General features: G+C 40.4%; 3 protein-coding genes across 8 annotated transcripts in view; 2 read left to right on the plus strand and 1 right to left on the minus strand.

The window, feature by feature from the left end:
* The first annotated feature begins 221 nt into the window (after positions 1–221).
* On the plus strand, positions 222–1,041 carry Mrpl51 (mitochondrial ribosomal protein L51). Of its 2 annotated transcripts, none has more exons than XM_076769694.1 (2): positions 222–382; positions 511–1,041. In XM_076769694.1, exon 2 carries the CDS (start codon positions 512–514, stop codon positions 995–997), a length of 486 nt encoding a protein of 161 aa, XP_076625809.1. In that variant the 5' UTR covers positions 222–382; position 511; the 3' UTR covers positions 998–1,041. The 2 variants fall into 2 exon arrangements, with proteins under 2 accessions (XP_076625809.1, XP_076625808.1); XM_076769693.1 differs by having other exon boundaries at positions 235–420.
* Positions 1,042–1,726: 685 nt separating this feature from the next.
* LOC143344065 (dipeptidyl peptidase 9) lies at positions 1,727–5,788 on the minus strand. Of its 5 annotated transcripts, none has more exons than XM_076769665.1 (11): positions 5,312–5,788; positions 4,954–5,205; positions 4,677–4,811; positions 4,436–4,598; positions 4,124–4,365; positions 3,752–4,063; positions 3,388–3,674; positions 2,979–3,310; positions 2,667–2,918; positions 2,315–2,587; positions 1,727–2,223 (listed from the first exon to the last, which is right to left on the minus strand). In XM_076769665.1, exons 2-11 carry the CDS (start codon positions 5,121–5,123, stop codon positions 1,876–1,878), a joined length of 2,514 nt encoding a protein of 837 aa, XP_076625780.1. In that variant the 5' UTR covers positions 5,124–5,205; positions 5,312–5,788; the 3' UTR covers positions 1,727–1,875. The 5 variants fall into 5 exon arrangements, with proteins under 5 accessions (XP_076625780.1, XP_076625777.1, XP_076625779.1 ...); XM_076769662.1 differs by having other exon boundaries at positions 5,302–5,788; XM_076769664.1 differs by having other exon boundaries at positions 4,954–5,225; positions 5,302–5,788.
* The window catches only part of LOC143344073 (uncharacterized), a 46,952-nt gene continuing 31,764 nt past the window's right edge, over positions 5,371–20,558 (plus strand). The window contains exons 1-3 of the mRNA XM_076769695.1: positions 5,371–5,533; positions 6,019–6,221; positions 6,326–6,450. Of these exons, the coding sequence (XP_076625810.1) occupies positions 6,337–6,450 (114 nt within the window). The 5' untranslated portion in view covers positions 5,371–5,533; positions 6,019–6,221; positions 6,326–6,336. The remainder of the gene's footprint in view (positions 5,534–6,018; positions 6,222–6,325; positions 6,451–20,558) is intronic.

Raw genomic sequence — 20,558 nt, forward strand, 5'->3', positions numbered from 1 at the left:
CAGCGGTCAGCAGAAGCCAGTGGAGACCTGTTGACGGGAGGTCGGATATTAGTTGTTCAAATGCGAGAAGGCAAATGTCAGCCTTTCTCTCTCGAGTCCCACGAGACGGTCCGAACTTACTTCGGGCAACTTCGGAGAATCGAGAAAGAGGGCATGCGTCATTTTGCCTTTGTCGGGTTTCCGAAACTCCACGAACTCACGTACGCGTGATAAGACATAGTGTGAGAGAGCACCTTCGGTGCCTTTCTGGCATCTCTGACCGGTCTGTCGTCTGGTAACGCACGTGATGTATAAGAATACGGTTTTTTAACGCGTCGTACAAGTTTAAATTATAAATTGCAATTGTACCACGGTACGTCTTAATTAGTATAACACAAAAAAGGTAAATTTCATACGAATCAAAGTATTTTATGTCTAAACGTAAGTGCGTTGTGTAAAAAATGAGGTTATGTTAAATATTACACAGTAATATTGCAAGTGATACTAACAGTGTCGATTATTGATACGTAGCATGGCGTGGCTCGTAAATGCGATACGCACAACAATCAATGCATGGACTCCACAAGTAACATCTGTACGATTTCGCTATCACGCGGACAAGTTAAAAAAAGGTCCTCTGGTACGACGTTTTGGTTACGTAGATCCTATTGATATGAGAGGACTTTTACCTCGTAACAGTGATGCAAAGCTTCCTATACCAATATATAGGCCAACGAATCCGTGGATCGAGAGGAAAGCATTGTTTGGTCAAAATGATTACATAGACATTTTAGGTTCTGATAATCTTCATCCGACAAAAATTTTGTACAATGTACCTTCTTGGTTAAGAGGCGTAAGAGGCAACGAATTTATGGTATTAATTAGGAAGCGTAAAATGTTGCAACACGGTGTATTTCCGATAGCGAGACCAACGAAATGGAAGGAATTGCATAAGAGAATAAAATATCTTTACAGGTTCTTAAATCAGAAAACTAAAACGGGCAGAAGCAGTACGTAGTAATGTATATCTACTTGCGTAATAAAATGTGAAATTAATTTCTATACATTTTTATTTCTATGCCCGTAAAATTCCTTAGCACAACTAATAAATGCTAACAAAATATTAAATAATAAATTTATTTATCTACGAGTAGTCGTCGATCGGATGTATAATTTATTTATAGTGGTAAAATAGTGTAAATACTTTTCATTAATATTTATTGTAAAAACGTGAATGATTGCTCGCGCGTATGTACATAGTCAAACGTAAAATGGTGACAGCCACAAGTATATTTCTAATAAAGACTATGAATGTGTTGTAAGTACAATTAAAGGGCAATTCTGAAGTTATTTATGCAGATCTAATGACGCGTATGTATATATGTACAAAGGAGTTACGAGTATTGTCCATTTTCTTAAAAAAAGTAACAATTAACCTTATTATAGTAAAATTCTATGGTAGCTCGTTAAAAAGGCTGCGTATTGTGTTATCGGTAAGTTTCACGATGGTTACGTACCATGGTATATAGCACTTGAATTAGATGCATGCTTGCATACATATGCATACGTATATAAATTTGTTGTATTATTTGTTAGTTCCATTGGCGGACAAAGGTCTTTTCGTTTACACTCGGAACTTGTTGTGACTTTTGTTGAAAAATCGTAACATCGTTTACTTTTAATTCTGGTTTATGCAAAGCCCAAGGTAAACATTACGTGTTAGGCAATACCATCGCGAACTCAAGGATACAACGAACAATTTTTAATTTCTTTCATGTATATACATAAAGTAATGGCAGTCACTTAAACTGTTAAAATCTTGTTTTAACCAACGTTTTACCGCTGAAACTGTGTATAATTGAGAAAAAAAAAAAAAAAAATAAAAATAAAAATAATTCACAAATGATTTTGTAAGAACGATAATAGCGTAGTTTCGTAATGTTTACTAGCATCTAAACTTCTAAGACTGTGTCTTTCGTTGGGGTAAACTTGCAGCTCGTATGGTTTTCCAGACTTTACAAGAGCGTTAATCAACTGACTTGTATGGAAAAAGTGTACATTTTCGTCTATGAGTCCGTGAATGATCAATAATCTGTTTTCTTCGTCGGGAAATTTATCCACGTACGTTAAAATTGAACCAGTTATATAACCAGGAGGATTATTTTGAGGCAAATCCATGTAACGTTCGGTATATCCGGTATCGTAAAAATTCCAAGACGTAACTGGTGCACCGGCGATAGCCAGCTGAAAATTTTTGTTCAAAGCATTAAAGAAACATGATCGTGTGCATATTAATAATTTGGAGAACATAAACAAAAAACAAAAAAAATAATACCTTGAATACTTCAGGATATTGTATTAGACCCATAAGGCTCAAATATCCTCCGTAAGACCAGCCGTGTAAGGCTACGCGATTTAGGTCAATGTAACCGGTAGTTTCCGCTAACCACTTCAATACTTCGACCTGATCGTTCAATTCGACGGTGCCCATTCTGTGTTGCAAATGGCTTTCAAATATTAAACCTCTATGGTGCGAACCACGAGAATCAATTAATACTACGCAATAATCTTGGGCAGCTAACATGTGCATTCTCAAATGCCTCATTCCCTACATAAAATATGTATGCGAATAAATGACGTTAAAATAGGTTAGGATCTGTTTCTGTTGCATTTTTGTAAACACTTACTTTAAACGTATTCGATACTAGTTGTACTTCGGGACCACCGTAAACGTTTAATATTGTAGGATATTTGACACCGGGTTGGAAATTATGTGGTTTAAATATCATAGAATAAATTGAATCGCCGGACGATATTTTATGCGTATAAATTTCTGGAGCAAATAATTCCGATTCAGGCGTCGATGGTTCCAATAAATAACCTACGGGAGTTAAAGAAATACTTTCCACTGTCCAATCGGTTAGCGATATTTTAAATACCTAGAAAAAAGGATTGTCAGAAATATTGTTCCAACTTGCACTTTTATGAAGGAATCATACTTGACAAGTGGGTAGCGTTTTGATGGAGCTGTAAACCGTTACTAGCATTGTGCATTCCTTATTAAAATATATACTGTTGTAACTGTAACCCGGCCTTGTGAGCAACCTTATCTCAAGCGGGCGACGAAGGGACACAGCATAAACATGTTGCTCTAACGGACCTTCGCGTAATCCACAAAAATAGACGATAGAGTTGGTTTCGTCCACCCACAATTTTTTACCTAACACTTCCCAATCTCCTTGGGTTAAAGCAACTTTAGAAGTAACTCTAGGTTGCAAAAAAATGCTATCCATTCTATCCAAAGGTTCTTCCGTTTCGTTGGTTAAACCTACTAACAAAATACAAGAAAAGGGTCGTCGATTTAAAAGCTAATACGTTGCTTTCGAAGAGTATTCGTTATTGCTTCACCTGCTATACTAGACGTTATGAGATATAGGTGTCTAAAATCAGATTCCTCGCTACCCCAAAGGAACTTTACTTCCGTTGAATCGTCGGATGGTAAAAAATAGAGGAGATCGTTAATATTGATCCAAATCGGACTCTGCTCGGAATATATGACTTGAACGCTCGCCGATGACGGCGTAAAGTGATTTTCGGAATTATACATGTTTGGGGGTGGCTCGCAAAAATTATCTATCGATAATAAAACCAACTCAAGCTTTTGTTGTTTTCTATCCAACAGCTGGACCCAGACACTATATTTATACAAAACATTACGGAAATGATAATTGTAACGAGCGTAGCGAATGCGAAACATTTCTTTCTAACTTACTATTGCGCATCGGGCGTCCACCCCACTCTCACCATGTATTCCATCCATGGAAACAAAATGTGCAACGGATATTGTAGCTCCAATATTTCAGTGTCAACGATTTGTAACGTTTCCGTCAACCGGAACTGCACCATTTTAAGGTTACTCCTGGCATTGGATGTACCGGCTCTAGGAAACCTAAATTCGTCTATTTCCTCGGAATTTGACGTAGAAGGAAAGCAAAATATTTTTACGTCGCTTTCGTCAACTTCTTCGTACACTATTCTATAAACACCGTCGTTGGATTTTGGCTGCCACCAATAACCAATATACCTAAATAAACAACGGCATTTTACTTTGAGAATATGAATATGGTATTACTGTACTACACACCTAGTAAATTCTTCTTGCATTACATAAGAAGGAGTTCCGGCAGTAAGAGGATCGTCCGCTAAGTTTCGCCCACCCTTTCTCGAATGGGTTAATCTTACCGAAGAACCGGTGATACTATGGGACAGGTATAGATCCCCCGAACACGTATGAGCAATTAACGCATTATTCCATGGACAAATTTGTGGACATAATTTTGCACCTGACGTCGACATGCGAATCTCGGATGGAAAAAGAGGTCCTGCCTGGTACATGAATATTTTTATTTCTTACTGTTTTAATTCTCGATAAAAGCAAACAATGTCCAAAAAATACCATAAATCCTGTGTCTATACATTGATAAAGACTGCTCGCAGCTGGGAAAACTAATTTTCCACTGTCCGGATGAATTTCATAGCTAGTGATGCCCCATGTCGCTAATCTTTTCCTTTCCCACAGCAGTTGTTCTTCTCTGGACAATCTTTTGGTGCTCGATACTCTGTAAGCCAACAAAATAACGTGGCAAAATTGCAAAAAAGAGTTTAAAAGAAATTTGTTATAGGAAAGATTATGGTACGTTTGAAAATTTGCTTCTATCACAGGTTGCCAGTGAAGACGATATCCGTTGGCATGATCGGAATGCGCAATGTCCACGTACAATAGAGTAGTCTCCCATCCGTTGCTTGGACTACACAGGAAATATATTCTGGTCCTGAAAGATTTAGGATAATTGAAATGTCCATTCTGTAGACGGTATCGTAGAATGATTTCAACGAAACCGTACGTATAAAATAAAGTATGTAAATAACGTTAGATCGAAGAGGTTAGGTTTGAATTCGAAAAATGTTTCTTACCGTCCATCGGGTAAGGATCGAAACGTTATAGATCCAGGCACAGAGCCGGTTGATACTCCGGACAATTTTCTGCGTAGATCGCTAACAACGCCTCTCAGTTCAGGCCAACTTTTTCGCATTACCGTAGTGACAGACGGAGTCCGGTTACCCCCTTCGTTACAAGTTTCCATATTTTTCCCGTTGCTAGCTCCGTTCCCGACAAGTCATTCATTAAAAAGGCAACACTTGGGTACGATCATGTCAGACGATTTCCTAAAAGCGGTAGAACATCGCTGTAAATTGGTAGGAAATGTACGATCAGCCGCGTATACAGCTTATTTTTAGGTTATGTCCGCGGACGGTTCTCACTTTCACCTACTCCCCGGACTGTCAGCCTCTCCCTTCTCTCGTCGACCCACGACATTAATTTCGCGAAATCGCTAGCGCAAGCCTCCCGGATCTCTTTTAGGCAAAGCGATTGGCAAAAGTTCTGGGCAAGCTGTCACAAGCTGATCAACGTGACAACTCCGTCTCCTGGTAGTCGTCGGAAGTCGACTCCCATTGTCCCGAACAAGTAAACACGCGAGGTCAGATAAATACGGTATGTTGTTTCTCTAGTACGGGGTAGATAACGTGCTGTCTTCTTTTCACCTCTTTTTTTTGCGTTACCTTGACAGAAACTAATGCTAGAAATAGTTAAACAAACGGAGTACGCCTTTCTCCTATTTTTCTTTGCGCGTTAATCTTCCGTTTCGCCTTTGAAAAACTTTTTGTTTTCGTGTATTTCGTTCACGAGCAACTCGAGGATTTTCCAATGTCAGCGGTTCTCACTGACAGCCGTCGAACGTTTTGTTAACGCTGCAGAATTAAGGGGGGAGGGGGGGGGGGGGAGAGAGAATTTATATTTGAAGAGTAAAAACATAAGAGAGTAGTACAAGTTCCAAATATTTGAAATTCTCGAATAACTTTGTCTACGTCGTGGCTTCGTAGGTATTCGACATCCAAAGTCTTTTTAAGTTCCTAACAACAAATATATCACTGAATGGTAATCATTTGTATACTGTATTCTCGATGTTTTTCTATCAGGTTCGGTTTAAAAATTTGTTTACAAAATATACATATACATAAAGAATTACTCGATTTAAAGAAATATTGTCAAGCTACTCGTCTTGACGAGGATAATTCCGACAGAAGAGGTATGCTTGACAAATGAGAATCAAACAATCCTTGACGACGCATTCATAAACTGTAAAAGTTGGCAGGACCTTTTCTCTTGTTGAGATTTTTCGGTGAGTTATTAATTAATCGCTCGTAGTTTGCGATCTATTACCTTTTACGTGTTTTATGCAAGCACGTTAAAAATTACCGTACGTTTAATTTCCGTTGTTTGCAGACGAAAGAAGTATGGTGGTTGGCCGTTTAAGAGTACCATCGTGTTTCTTATCGCGTCCCCCATATACCACGAATTTGCCAAAGTTCGATTTGTATTCTGTCGACAAACTCAAGAAGAATTGGTCGGTAAGAATGTTAATTATTTTGCACGAACATATATACTTATAAATACCCTTTCGAAACACTATAAAATAGTATGACACGCTATCGAATAATAATGAAAAATTGGATCGAAATGTTAGCAATCATTGGCCCGTAGACGTAAGAAATTTATCGTGTTCGGAGGTTACTTATCGTATCGTGTACTTACATATTACGATTTCCAATAAGCGCGTCCCAACGCTTATCGTGTACTTTGAACGAATACGTCCTTCGATTTACATTTACTTGAATACCGCACTTATATGTATACGTTCATATACATATACACTGTATACATAGATGTCTCGTTCATCTCGGAAGATTTGTTTTATTCTGTAAAAGTTTTATACAAGTTGTAACACGAGCGACTAAAAGCTCGCATAAATACGGAATACATCGATTTAAATATTAAAGATAGATTAGCTACAGAGTAAAGTACAAAAGGTAACTACGTTATTCCAAGTATGTATATCGAGTATGTTCTTGGAAATACGGAAGATAAGAAGGCTGACTAGTTGCACAATCTATCTACTGTACTAGCCAGATTATATTCGAGCTTTCTACTTAAAAGCGTACGACAGATGGTCGACCGTGTGTATTTATCGCGTGTAATAAATACATGGACATGGAGTAAGCTCGTGCAATCGAAACGTACTTTTTTAGAGAAACTTTAAAAGCGCGCGTTGTTGAATTTATCCTTTTTTTGTCGAACGTGTGGTAAATTTGAATTTGCAACAAACACGATCCATGCTAAGCCAGAAAAAGAAAGGAGGAAACGAAAGGAGGCGCGTCTCGAGCCGATCGAAAGCATGCGGTAGAATAGCCAAAGGAGAAAACCAGGAGGGTGGATTCGATTTTGTATCGGCCTGTAGAGGTACGCGGGGGCGGCACTCCCCGTTCCGGGAGGCCACCGAAGGATCAGGCTGAGCGTACAGAATCAACTGGGTGGCCACGTGGTGATCGATACTGTAAGCACAAGGCCATTGGATGAAAGACGAGGGGGGAGCCGGACGGACTTTCGGTGACGAGTATACGCTGCTGACTGGAACGCGTACACGTCGACAGGGATGTTTATGACTTTGGTGATTTACAGAAAAAAATTGCACCGTGAAAGCTTTCAAAGTTTACCTATTTGCACCCTCCCCCCCTCTTTACCTCTTTAGGTCCATAGATTCTTTCCGTACACGAACCTAGAACAAATTCCAACAGGAATGGGGGATACTTGAGTTTCTCGATAATGCTGAATCAGCTCTTTACAGTCTTGAGATTTTTAATTAATTAGCGTAAAATATATGTACATCCTAACTGACGCGAGTGTTAATCGAGATAAGAGCGCAATTCCGAATGTGATGTACACCAGCCGGCAGGGGCAATATTCTTGGCTAAGTTTATTTTTAAAGCAACAGAGGCGGTGCTTCCGAACCAAAGATACGAGAGAGGCTCGGCCGACCGTTTTCTTTCCTCTTGTTCTTAAGCCCCAAGAATTTCTGTAGAGGTCAAATGTCGCGCGTGTTTTACAAATGACCTTCGTGCGCCCGATTACTCTCGCGCCACCAATGCCATACTTACTTTTCTTTTCATTTCACCAGCTTCGTTTCTCCAGTGAATTTCTATTAAACTAAGCTCAAATTCTTCCCTGTTAACATTTATTTAGGTAATTTGGTAGTTTGCGTAATATGTTTATTAACGTAGACGGACGGCGACGTACAATAGTTAACGATAAACCGACACCCAGGTTACCTGTGAAAACAGAGGAAGAATAACCTTGGCGTTCTTTCGCGAAACGGGTAGCCAGCCGGCCGAGCCCAAACACATCAAAGATTTAAGCTCCATATCTCTTTACCCCGACGGTCGTCCTTTACCTGCGTACTTGCGCCGAGTGTCTCTTGGCTACCCTTCTTTCCTTCCGAGTCGGTCTCGGGTCAACTATTTATCAGCAGTCTGAAACAAGTTACCACGAATGTGCATTTCGACGATGCAGAAGGTACGGTACGCGGCGGCGGACCGTCTGGACCTCGTATTCTGCTTCCGTTCACGTTTCTCCGTATAAATGTTTCAAAATTACAGGACAAGATACCGTTTCTACCCTGCTAGTGCAAACGAGTCTTCCTTTTTCTAAATAAATGCCGACCGATTACAGAACCCTTATTAACGCGACGTCACCCCGCGGTCGACAGCGTCGAAATGTCGATGCTCGACTCGAGAATCGAGAATTTACGAGCTTTAGCAGCTTCGGTGGTTGAAATGCGAGACATGCAACCGATGTACTTTATTCGTTCAACCTTCTTTTCTCTCCTTTTGCTTTTCCTTCCCTTTTCCGAGAGAGGAGCTTGTCCAACTCGCTACATAATGCAGCCCTGCTATATTGAATGGTTCACGGCGGTAAAGTGATAAAGAAATCCGCGAAAAGCTCCCTAGACCGACGTTCACGGAATATTAGGTGGTCTCGAACGTAGTCCTTTGGCCGAAAAGAATTCATTTTTTTCAACGAAAATTGAAAATTAAAGCATGCTCAAGGGGACGAACGATTCAAAATCGAATCCATGGCAAATTACTTGGATCCGGCAAATAGAAATGCACGATAAATCGCGCGAACGAGGTGGCTAACCACCCTTATGAATTGCTCTACTTTCCCCTTAAACTAATAGCGTTTCGCAAACGAAGGTTACTTACGATCAGCGATCCGCTCGAGTACCTAATGCAATTTTATGCCAAGTCAATGTATCGATAAGTTGTGATAAAAATAACGATAACTCGATCGACCGATCAATCACCGACTCGTCGAATTTGGCACGATAGCTAACTGCGAATCGACCCTTTGGTAAAACTAACGTGCAAAGACGCGTAAACGTAATAGAATCTTCACTTACCTCTGTAATCGTAATTTAAGCAGCAATAACATCCGGTCTGTATTTTCCATCGTGCGTGAAAGATGAATAAACAAACATCATTGTTCGCGATTGTTGGATCGCGTGACCGCGTTTCCGGCCACGATTGTTCCTCCCACAGCGGATAGGTAAGAACGAAGGGTGAAAGATGGAAAGAAATCAAACCAGAGGAATCATTTACGCGTGGACAAAGGAATATTTTTTCTTTGTTCGCCGTGTTTTTTACGTTCGTCGGTCGGCATCGGTGACCTGTATATTTCATTCTCTAGAGTCGAGCGCGATCTTCGCGATACATCTCCGACCGAAACGCGAGAAAACTGTTACGCTTAATAAATTTATTTTCTTTTTTGCCGTTTTTGGATCGCGGTGGTTCAGGGGATGAAAGTATAGATCGCGAGGCATAGGGTGAAACGAGCAACGCGGAAGATGCGTGTAAATGTCCCTCGTTCCCCAGACTCGCGTCTTTGGGGTGAAAATATGCCCGGCTGTCTTCTCGTGTCGCTCAGCTATTACGCGATGGAGTACGATATATAAAGTGGGGGGGAGCGGGATATACATAGAAACGCGCTCGGGAAACTTAAGCTATCGAATTACAAATATCGTTTTCCCGTCAGGCGCATTAGACCTTCTGGTTCGATGACATTTTCTTCCCTCGCGAGCTGATTTGGGAACGAGAGGTAAATCTAAACGCCATATTCTTGCTACTATTTCTCCAGCTAGGATCAAGGAAAAGGATACAACGAAATTTCTGGACTAGCTTTTCTCCCAGGTCGGCCGCAATTTAGTCGTCAGGGGCGTACATAACGCGTACCCTTCGGGGGTCTCGTTATCGATTTCCTTCCTGACATTTCAGAAAGTCTGCCGGAATACAACCACGCAAGACGACTCTCCTCGGTTTTATGCTGCTTTATTTCCAATTATTCTTTCTTCCCACGGCATTTTGGTCCAAGTTCAAGTTTTATAAGTCGAATAATAACAATTGGATCTAAATTGATATATGCTAGCTTTGTTCGGAACAACCATTTCGACACGATCTGACCTTTCGGCTGACCGTGATTCCTCGAATATCTGACATAGCAGCTTTTTAACGAGACGTCTGATATAACGCTTCCGTGCATACAAAAGAACTCGTAGATTGCAATATGAAACTGTAGAAATACACGTATAGAATAATAATAATAATGGTAGGTACGAAAATAATTGTGTAACGCTACGAATAATCTTTTCTAGTCCATAAATAAATAATCGGTAATTTTTTATTTCCATTTGTCTGTTTGTTTTCCCGTGGGAAAGGGCCAGTGCATGCTTGCTGCGTATTATTCTTCCTTCTTTCCTTCCGTTCTTTGGGATGCTGCGAGCTTCTCTTCAATTTCTTGTCCTCGAAATTTACGCCGACCGTGATATATCGCGAGACTTTTCATTCCCGAAGTCACGTTTTCACGCGTGCACCGCGCGCCTGCAGAACACACTCGTCGTGTGTATGCAATCCTTTTTTCAACGTACCGGGTATAGTATTTCGCGCGTTGCACGCGTCGATAAGTGACTTTACGCGATTATATACACAGGAGGATTATGATCCAGCAAACAAAACAATCTACTTCGGTTAGGCGAATAGGTTTTGGGAAAGATAGTTTGTATTCTCCAACTTTGATGGGAGTTGTATCATCAAGTCTATTCTTTCGTTTGCCGATCGAAAATCTCGCGAGCGACGATATCGGCGATTACGTTTCTAATTCGTACACGTACGTATAATAATACCCATATTAATACACGATATATACAGATTTGTACTCGATTAAACATACAAAAGGACTTACCCCTAGACTCACTAACACACATCGCATAGCTTCGTTAGGCCGAACGATATGCAACGTTGTACAATAACACGATTCGTTTTCTTCTCCTACTACATATGTATATCCACTGTCCATCGATCCCTTCGCTTTCCTGCTTATATTTCGAGGCGATCGGATCGCGTCGATTAATCGCTACCACTATCGTAACAAAATAAGTTTAATCGCGACATGTCGGAAAAGCATCGTTGTAAGATTTCTACGAAAATAGGTCGCACTCGTTTTCTTTTCCCTCGCGAATCGTGCGTCACGAAACATGCTTTTTGTCTTGTTCAGGTTTCGCGATATGAAAAGAAGGCACGATCGAGGGCCTATAATCTTTATCCTTCGCCGTCCGTGTTGCCCCTTCCTGGAAAATGTCGATTTTTCGGGTCGCGGAAAACGCTTCGCGAACGTACAGTGCATTAAACGAGTCTCGTTCTTCGAAGATTTGTTCTACGCATTTGTTATTCGAAATTTCCATCTGGATGAAAAGATTGTCCATCTTTGGGTGTCTCTATACGAACGAGCGGCCGCTGCACAGAGTCGAGAAAACTTTATTCGCGAATAACAATTTTAAATTTTCGATTCGTTCGTAAATTAGCTTTTGACCGCGACTTCGCTCTCCTTAAAGAGCCCCTTAATCGATTCCAATAAACGAATGAAACGTAAACGGAAGTTAGTTTACGAACGATTTAAGGTGAAAAATTTCTATTAGTTAAGAGTTCTCGTAACGCCTGGTCGCGCGTAAATTCGTTCCCTCTAAAATTTCAAAGAAAACGTAATTCGTTTATGGATTATTTTCTATGATAATCTCTTGCACGATTTGCAATTTCATTTGCCGAAAATATTTTTCAATCTGGAATCTAACTTGACAATGCTAATCGATGAAAACTTTCACGAACGCAAACAGTTTCGTACGATATTTGCATCACTGTGCTATATTAAGATTGGCTTTTGTTTCCTGTTGCTTTCGCAGATAAATAAATTTCGTTCTCCGCTGTGATGAATTCTTCGCCCACGTTCGATTAGGCCACATCGTCGTTGATCGACAGGTTGCTGTTAAAAATTGAGCGCGTCTTCTGGATCGGTCCTGCTCGCCAAAACAACTGGGAAGAAATCCTTTAATCGATATTTTAATCTAGTCATAAATGAATCGCGTGGTCCATTCGGACGATTAAGAAAATCGACGGAAACTTAGCTTTCCTTCTGTCGTTTCACGACGCGCGCAGGATCGACGTCGAAGGTATGCCCATTTTCCTTCAGTATCCTGCATACGCTTTCGAATTTTGTACTTCGACACGTGATACGCTCGTTCTTGGAAATTCGTTGCAGAAACGGGGTGCAATGCCTTCTCCCCTCCTTTTAGTTCCTACAGGTTAACCACTGTCGAGATTCTCGACGAAAATACATCTCTCTACGCAGACTCTAATTATTATCATTAATTACATCAGCTGCCACTATGTCTAGAAAAGTATAAGTTGTTTCGAAAGTTAAAGGAAACTACGTATCTACGATGCTGCGAAAGAGTTGATCATTCAAGGGTTTCAGGTTTCTCATGGAGGTTAGAGTCAATTAATTATTCGATCGTTGCGTATTCATGGAGCGATTTCCTTAGATTATCGTTATTACAGCAATTTTCTTTGTAAATATTTGGAAATAAAGGCACCACCGCGAGGAAACAAACTATTTAGCTTTTATTTCGAGAGAAACTATGGCTCCATGTACACGCGTGTATTTTTAAAGAAATCGAACATTCATCAATCAAAATATGTAACGATTTCTTATGCGATCGATGGACCTCTCGTTTCGTAGCGATGGAACGTTCCATTAATTCGTAACAGCCATTGGAAAGGGGAGCCGTTTCCGATCGAATAAAAAATCGGTTTCTCTAAATTCAACGTTTCATCTTTCAGGTAAAATGTCTCGCTACTCTTGCACCAATCATCAAACAATACACCTCAAAGATTACACACGTTTTGCTCGTTACATCGAATCCAAGTAAAACCTACTTTCTTCGCATACTTGGACAAACTACTTTGTATCGAAGAAACACACCGATACGACAAACAAGATAAACTGAGATTTAAGGCTTTCGTCTCGGCCCCCGAGTCTGTATTCGAGTTCATGGCTTCCAGATGGATGCCATCAACTCGAGTAAAGGTACGACAAAGTTTACAGAATTACTTTTCACCGTACACCATCTACCAAATATTAACTAATAACGTTACAGTTACAACTTTTCGATACAGACCCCGTTGTTTTTTTTTATTTCGCAATAGCTGGTATAATACACGCTACAGGTATCCTAGAATATGCACCTTTGGCTATTTCGCGTGCGCGTCTGTGTATGTGTGTACGTGTGGGAAAGTGTGAAAGTGTGAACATGTTTCCTTTTCCTGTTCTCAATAGATAAAATTCTGTCGTTGCTTTTTACATCGGTAATCCTACGTCACGAAACGTCAGTTGGGCGAAAATTATTTCCACTAAACCAAGTATAGAAAAATAATGCCCCTGATTTATTGTCACTCACCTCTAGTTTTTTTAATCCCTTGGTTGTGATACAAACGATGCTGTCTCTCTTCCTTTCTCTTTTGTTTCGTTAGGAACAATCGCACGTATTCGGCAGTACTATTCGTTATCCCTATGAATCGAAAGTTAAATACACGGCACTTTCATGCTTTGTTAATTACGTTTTGGCTCGCGGTACCTTCGTTCGAAACAGCTCCAAGGAAGTAAGGAAAGAGCGGGGGAAAAACGCATATTCCTACAATGTACGCCACTGGCCGTCTACGTAAATAATACTTTGTTTCAGAACAGGTTGCATAAAAACATAGAAAGTGTTCGTCGTAGATGAAAACACGTCTTATAGGTTTTCGTTTAGAAGTACCGACGATGTATACATAGATTCGAAAATACGGCCAACGGCGCAAACTGGGGGCGAATAAACTACGACAAAGAGATGCTAATATTTATAATATATAAGTATATATGCATATACATATACATACATATGTATATGTATATGTATATAGTATACAGGATGTTTGGCCACCCCTGGGAAAAATTTTAATGGGGGATTCTAGAGACCAAAATAAGACGAAAATCAAGAATACCAATTTGTTGATGAAGGCTTCGTTAAACAGTTATTAACGTTTAAAGTTCCGCTCGTCCTGAATTTTTTCAAAAATGATTGTAATTGACTCCTGCAACCGAAAATAATTTTTCCAAAACGATTCGAAAGTCTTTTTTTTCACCCAAAAATTTCACACCTTTTCGAATTTTTTTCCAAAAATAATTTTTTTAGAACAATTTGAAATTTTTTAATAACTTTTTAACGAGGCCTTCGTCAACAAATTGGTATTCTTGATTTTCGTCTTATTTTGGCCTCTAGAATCCTCTATTAAAATTTTTCCCAGGGGTGGCCGAACACCCTGTATGTATGTATAGATATGTATGTATAGATATGTATGTACAAACACGCGCATCGATGCATCGAGAAATCGATCGAACTGCATCTTGGCGCATAATTTACACTACACGTATAATCACATACTATTCATTTACCAGAAAAAATACGATTCAACAGTGTAGAGGGGTGTGTGATATACCGCGCGCGTCTATTTGAAAATTTCACTACAGGTTTACAACAACGGTATCAGCGTTTTTCGAATTATTTAAAAATTCGTAAACGTTTGCATCGAGAGATTGTATTCCGTTAGTAGTAATAATAATAATAATAATAATAATAATAATAATAATAATAATACCGTCTACGTGAAATTCCACGTACCCGCGAATTTTTCGAACGCACGAAGAAGTTGTCGGCGATCGAGTGTCACAAACACCTGTTCCCCCGTTTAATTGAATTTATTTGACGCGTCTCGATCCGTGATAATATATCGTTTAGCTATTAAAACCGATCGCGAGTGCTACGAAGCGATAGATCATTTTTCGAGAATTGCTTCGTGATCCGTCGACGATCATCATTTACCGAATAGTCGATGGAAAGGGATGAAAATAAAAGATATTGCTAAGCGGCGTTAGCATGGAATAAGAGTGTTTTTAATGTTTTTTAACAACAACAGGTACAGTAACCAGTTTACCTGTAGTAAGTACGTTGGTAATTATTTTTTTCCGTTTCTCCTTTTCTCTCCCTCTCGTGCATATCCTTTCGCCACGTCCCTTTCTCTCCCTCGCACACACACGAGGGCACGCACGCACGCATTCACGCACGCACGCACTCACGCACGCATACGTATATGTATACTCTCTAATTCGCTGCTTTGCATCGTGTCCCTCTATCAATTAATCAAAACTCACTTATTACTGTCTTTTGCATCTTACCCATGAAACCGGAGTAAGTAATTAATTTACGTAAGTAAGTTTGCTACACATCGTGTTACTATTCGACTGTCTATCTAGCTGACTATACTAAATAGTTGCGTTGCTAGAGTTCGGGTTAACCTACGTGGCCACGATTTCATGATCTTTCCAATAAACAGTGGGTTCCAATAATAAAATCGTAACGCGAAATTGTAATCGTGCCGATTGGTCTCTCGTATCAACAGGCGAGAGAAGCAGCGAGACACGAGTCGAGACTTGGCGATCGACGATTTATTTTTTTCTTTTTTGTTGGAAAGTCAGTGGATCGTCGACCGATCGCGGGAATGCTTACAGGGTGAAAGAGTGCGCTACGTCGAAGCTTTGTTTACGGAACATGAAAAATACGCAATAGATACAAATCCCGATCGTATACATGTATAATAATAATAATAATAATAATAATAATAATAATAATAATAGTAATAATGATAATAATAATAATAATAATAATAGTGTCAGCACTCTAAGAAGTGTAACTGAGGTGTATTTCAAATAAATAAAATAAATAAATAAAATGACTACCTAATAAGGATGAGGATGACGATGACGGTGCGACGATGACGACGATGACGACGATTACGATGACGATGGCGACAAATGGCACATTTGACGAAAGAATATACTGGATACTACGTGGTAATTAATAGTAATACTTGTGTACGACTAACGATATCAGCGATATTAATTAGCTGCAATTATCACGCGAGATACATCGCTACTGACTACACGCTAATCAGGAGAATAAAGTCCCGCGTTCGGGCAGGCCTCGTCGTCGACCGGGAAAAATTGTCCTCGAAGAATATCTTTCTACCGGTTCTTGTCAGCCTTTGGGTCTCGGTGATCGACGAGGGTCTGCGAAAACGGGACTCGATCTCGATTTTCTTGCTCAGTCACGCTAGGCAGAGATATCGAGTTTCTCTCTCTCTCTATCTCTCGGACTACAGCTGGTCGATCCAGTTTAACGTTTATCCCGGTTTGTACTTTTTTTGTAACATTCTCGAGGCCGCAAAATGTCCTCTCGTCGCAGAATTGTCTCGTGTCGTTAATGGAACGTTTATTCGAACGAAACCCCGCTCGCTCGCATCGACGAAACCGTTCGATCGTCCTTTATTCCTTTGCGTATCGGTATCGTCGACTCGAGCCAGTTCGATTCGCATTCTCGCTGTTTTTCTTCGAGTACGTACTGGATAAATAGAGCGCCGACTCGCGGAAACGTACTCTCAAGAATCTAAGGAAATACCGAGGTACCGACTTCGTATTCGTATCGTGTAGGTTTAAAGGCGCGGTGAAATTAATAGCCGTGCGATCGATGATTGATATCTCCTCGCGTCGATCGCGGCGCCGCTGCTTATTCCTACTACGATTTACCTCGATCGACGTGTTACGGGGGTAGCGCTAGAAAAAAGAAAAAGGATAGCGCGAACCGGTCAATCAACTAAAGTTATTGAGACAATTTTACGAAATTATCGGTAACGTTTCCGCCTCTATTTTCCACTTTTCTTCTTTATTTAGAACAGCCGGAATCAGATTTAAAAAATATATGCGATACCTCGTACGCGACGCAAGTATGCAAACGAATTACTAAGGTGTAGGGTGTAACTTTACGGGTCGATACAACTCGTTACAAGAACGTACGTTTAAAATTTCTCTACATATTGCGGCCGATGTTTTATCGTTCCGTAAAGTTTATAAAGATTCGGTATTTATATTTACAGAGGTGATAAATGTATCGTCGATCGCGGTTAGTACCGTGGGATCGAGAGATCGTTTTCGAAGAAATTTCTTCTGTTGTAGTTTTCGAAAATTCGCAAACAAACGACCGTCGTCCCTGTTTCGAATAGTCTTTCGATTGCCCGAAGCGTGCAGTTTTCCTAGGGATAATACGGGACTGTTAAAGTCGACATGCTTTTATTACGTATGTATACCAACGTTGGTCCGACGAGACCTGGAGCAGGTCAAGAAGTTGGTTAAAAATCCGTCCTATCGATCAAAGTTTCTATCCCTTTGTACAAGAAGCCAACCAAAAAGTGTAAACGGTGAAACGTAAATTGAAATATCAGCTAAACCAAGTAGGTATTTACGAGGAACGCGACGATCCCATTGGTAATTGCGACGAAGGAAGAATAGACTGCGATGCTTGGATTTGTAATAAACTGTACAAAGTGGAAGAAATAATCGTATACCGTTCGACGATATATCGCTCGTCGTGATCCTTTCTCCAAACATGACACTGTTTAAATTTCATCTTTCGAAGGTAAAAAATCATCGCGAAATAGAAACACGTTTCGTACGCGTTGCAAGCAACAAGCCTATATTCCTTCTGTTTCGACGATACGATCGGAGGTATAATATTTACAAACGGGTATAGTCGTCGGGGTTTGAGGGAACGGGGTTTGAAAACGGTGCTCGCTTGGGTCGACGACTCGGAGAAAGAGGGTGAAATGAACGGTAAAATTTGTTTACCGGAAACTTGTATCCATCGGTCCACGGTAATTGCTCGACGGAACCACGAGGAATGTTCGTTCGTTTCACCGATCAACGTTAAACGGTATTTTTTATTTCTCGTTTTACCGGATACTGGTGTACCGTATCGATTCGAAATCGTTATATAACAGTTCCAGAGAACGAAACATTGTGTACGAGACTGGACCTCGTTGATTCCCTTTACGTAATTTTAGATTTTGTTAATCGTTATTTTCCATGATTAATGTGATCACAGTTAAAGGTTGATAGTCTAATTAATTAATTGGGGAACATGGACAAATCGTTAGATAATTCAACAAAGTGTCATGCGACGAACCACTACTTGTATAAATACGAATCAAACACGCTTTTCTTTTCATAGAAAACCTCGTCCTTTCAAGCGTACGCTCGGCTCGATCGCCGACTTTGTCAAACGTACACTCGTTATATGTATATACGCATACTTTTATGTATTATTATATAATTAATATATATATATGTATGTATGTATGTATGTATATATATATATATATACATATATGTATTTATATTTGTATTTATAAGTATATATGTACTGGAAGAACAAGACACCGGACACGTCTACCGGCCTTAAAAAAAGCGTTACGAAAAACGCGCGGGTCCCATATCGAAAGAGTGCCTCGAAGACGAATGAAAAAAAGGCCAACCATCGTGCACGCGCGCGCGACAAATTTCGATCGATGATCTTGGTTAAAAAATGTGGGGAAATTCGTCGGTTCGCCGCGACGCGTTTCTCGCGAACAAAATTCGCTGGACTTGTTTAATTTCGTCTGTCCTGTTTTACTCGAAGCAAGCTCTCCGAAGGAAACGTCTTAGTATGTACCTACTTGCGATCGTAATACGGTTATTAATGAAACGGTTTATCGCGAGCACGGAGAGCTTGCCTGTAAAAGCCGACTTTCGAGCGCACCGCGTCTTTAAAGCGACTCGTTTTAACTCGGATATTTAGCGGAATATCTCTCTCGTCGATGAAGGCGATGACGGTGGTAGTACAGGTTTTTGGTGACGGGTGGCGGGTAGTGGGTGGCGGTGATGGCAGTAGTGGTGAACCATTACAAAGATCAACGATATACGTATACTTGTTTTACACTGTTTTCATCATCTCTCAAATCACGCATGCGACTACGTAAGGCCTCGCTTTGCCTTTGTACAGCACGACTGTCTCGTATCACGTTCGCTGATACACCACCTCTACTACGAAACGAAAAGAACAATGTTATCGATATACGATCGTTGCATATCCGAGCGACATTTTCTGCGAAACCTTCGACTTTTCGATTTTTCAAGGATTGTTTCGGCGGAGACGCGACACGACGTACACTTTCGCGTACGCGTCTCTCTTTTATAATTGCAGACGCACATACGTTGTCGCGTCCCTTTCGAAACAATAGTCCCATAGACGTTGCGAGCGTGAATTCGTGAATACGAGATAATCGTTCAAACACGTGGTGTTAGTATAGACAAATCATTACTCATGCACGATACACCTCTGTTATCGTCGGCAAACAATCCCGATTCGGGTACTCTCTGTCCGTCGATGAGTTTTCCACGTGGAAACGTATGTATTTTTTCTCACTGTCGACCGAATCGAGAAGAAATTTGGAAGACGATCGACGACGATTAATTCCCGATGCAAGAGCTGTTCGACGAACAAGTTACGAGGGCGCGAAATGGAACAACTCGCGTCACGTTGATTCCCAAGCTTCGCTAACAAGAAAACTTTGGGAACAGGGAGAAAGAACGTTGCCGGTCATCGAACATTGATAAATTCGACCGTTTCCGCGCGGAGAACTTCTCGACGATGTAATAATCCACAGCCGCGGCCGAGACGGCTGAATCTTTTCAATTTCATTGGTTGAATGTTCATGAAAAAGAAATTAAAGCGTACGAGCAACTACGTTTGAAAACTCGTTTTGGAAGAAGAAAGAGAAAAAGAAAATAAGGAACGATCGACGAAAAATTCTTACGCTTTCAAAGTAGCGAAGCATCCATCGTACGCAAACAGATTGAAAATGAATCGTAGGACAACCACCATATTATATATAATATAATATATACATACGTGTGTGTGTGTGTGTGTGTGTATGTGTGTGCGTGTGTGAGAGAGAGTGTGAATGCCCTTTGGAAGCAGCCGTTCTCGATCCCGAGGCTCTTTTTTTTCTTTGTTTTGTTTACTCGAAAAATGTCTAAATTATACATGTAACTACTACGCCTACACACCATCGGCGGCTCTTAGCTCTGCTAGTAACAACTACCAACACTTACTATAGATTACGATGCGTATGATAGAATGATATATCGGTCCTCTGGATCACCGAAACAGTGCCAGAGAGTCGAATACGTTTTGTTATCGCCGATAAAAATAATGCTCGCAACTAACACGCTAAACCTCTGAATGCCTAAAACGGCGCTATGTGAAAATCTACGGAACGATGCGTGTATATGTATAATAATAATAATAATAATAATAATACGTATATACGTC

The sequence above is a fragment of the Colletes latitarsis genome, chromosome 7, assembly GCF_051014445.1.
Source record: "Colletes latitarsis isolate SP2378_abdomen chromosome 7, iyColLati1, whole genome shotgun sequence".
Taxonomy (NCBI): Eukaryota; Metazoa; Arthropoda; class Insecta; order Hymenoptera; family Colletidae; genus Colletes; species Colletes latitarsis.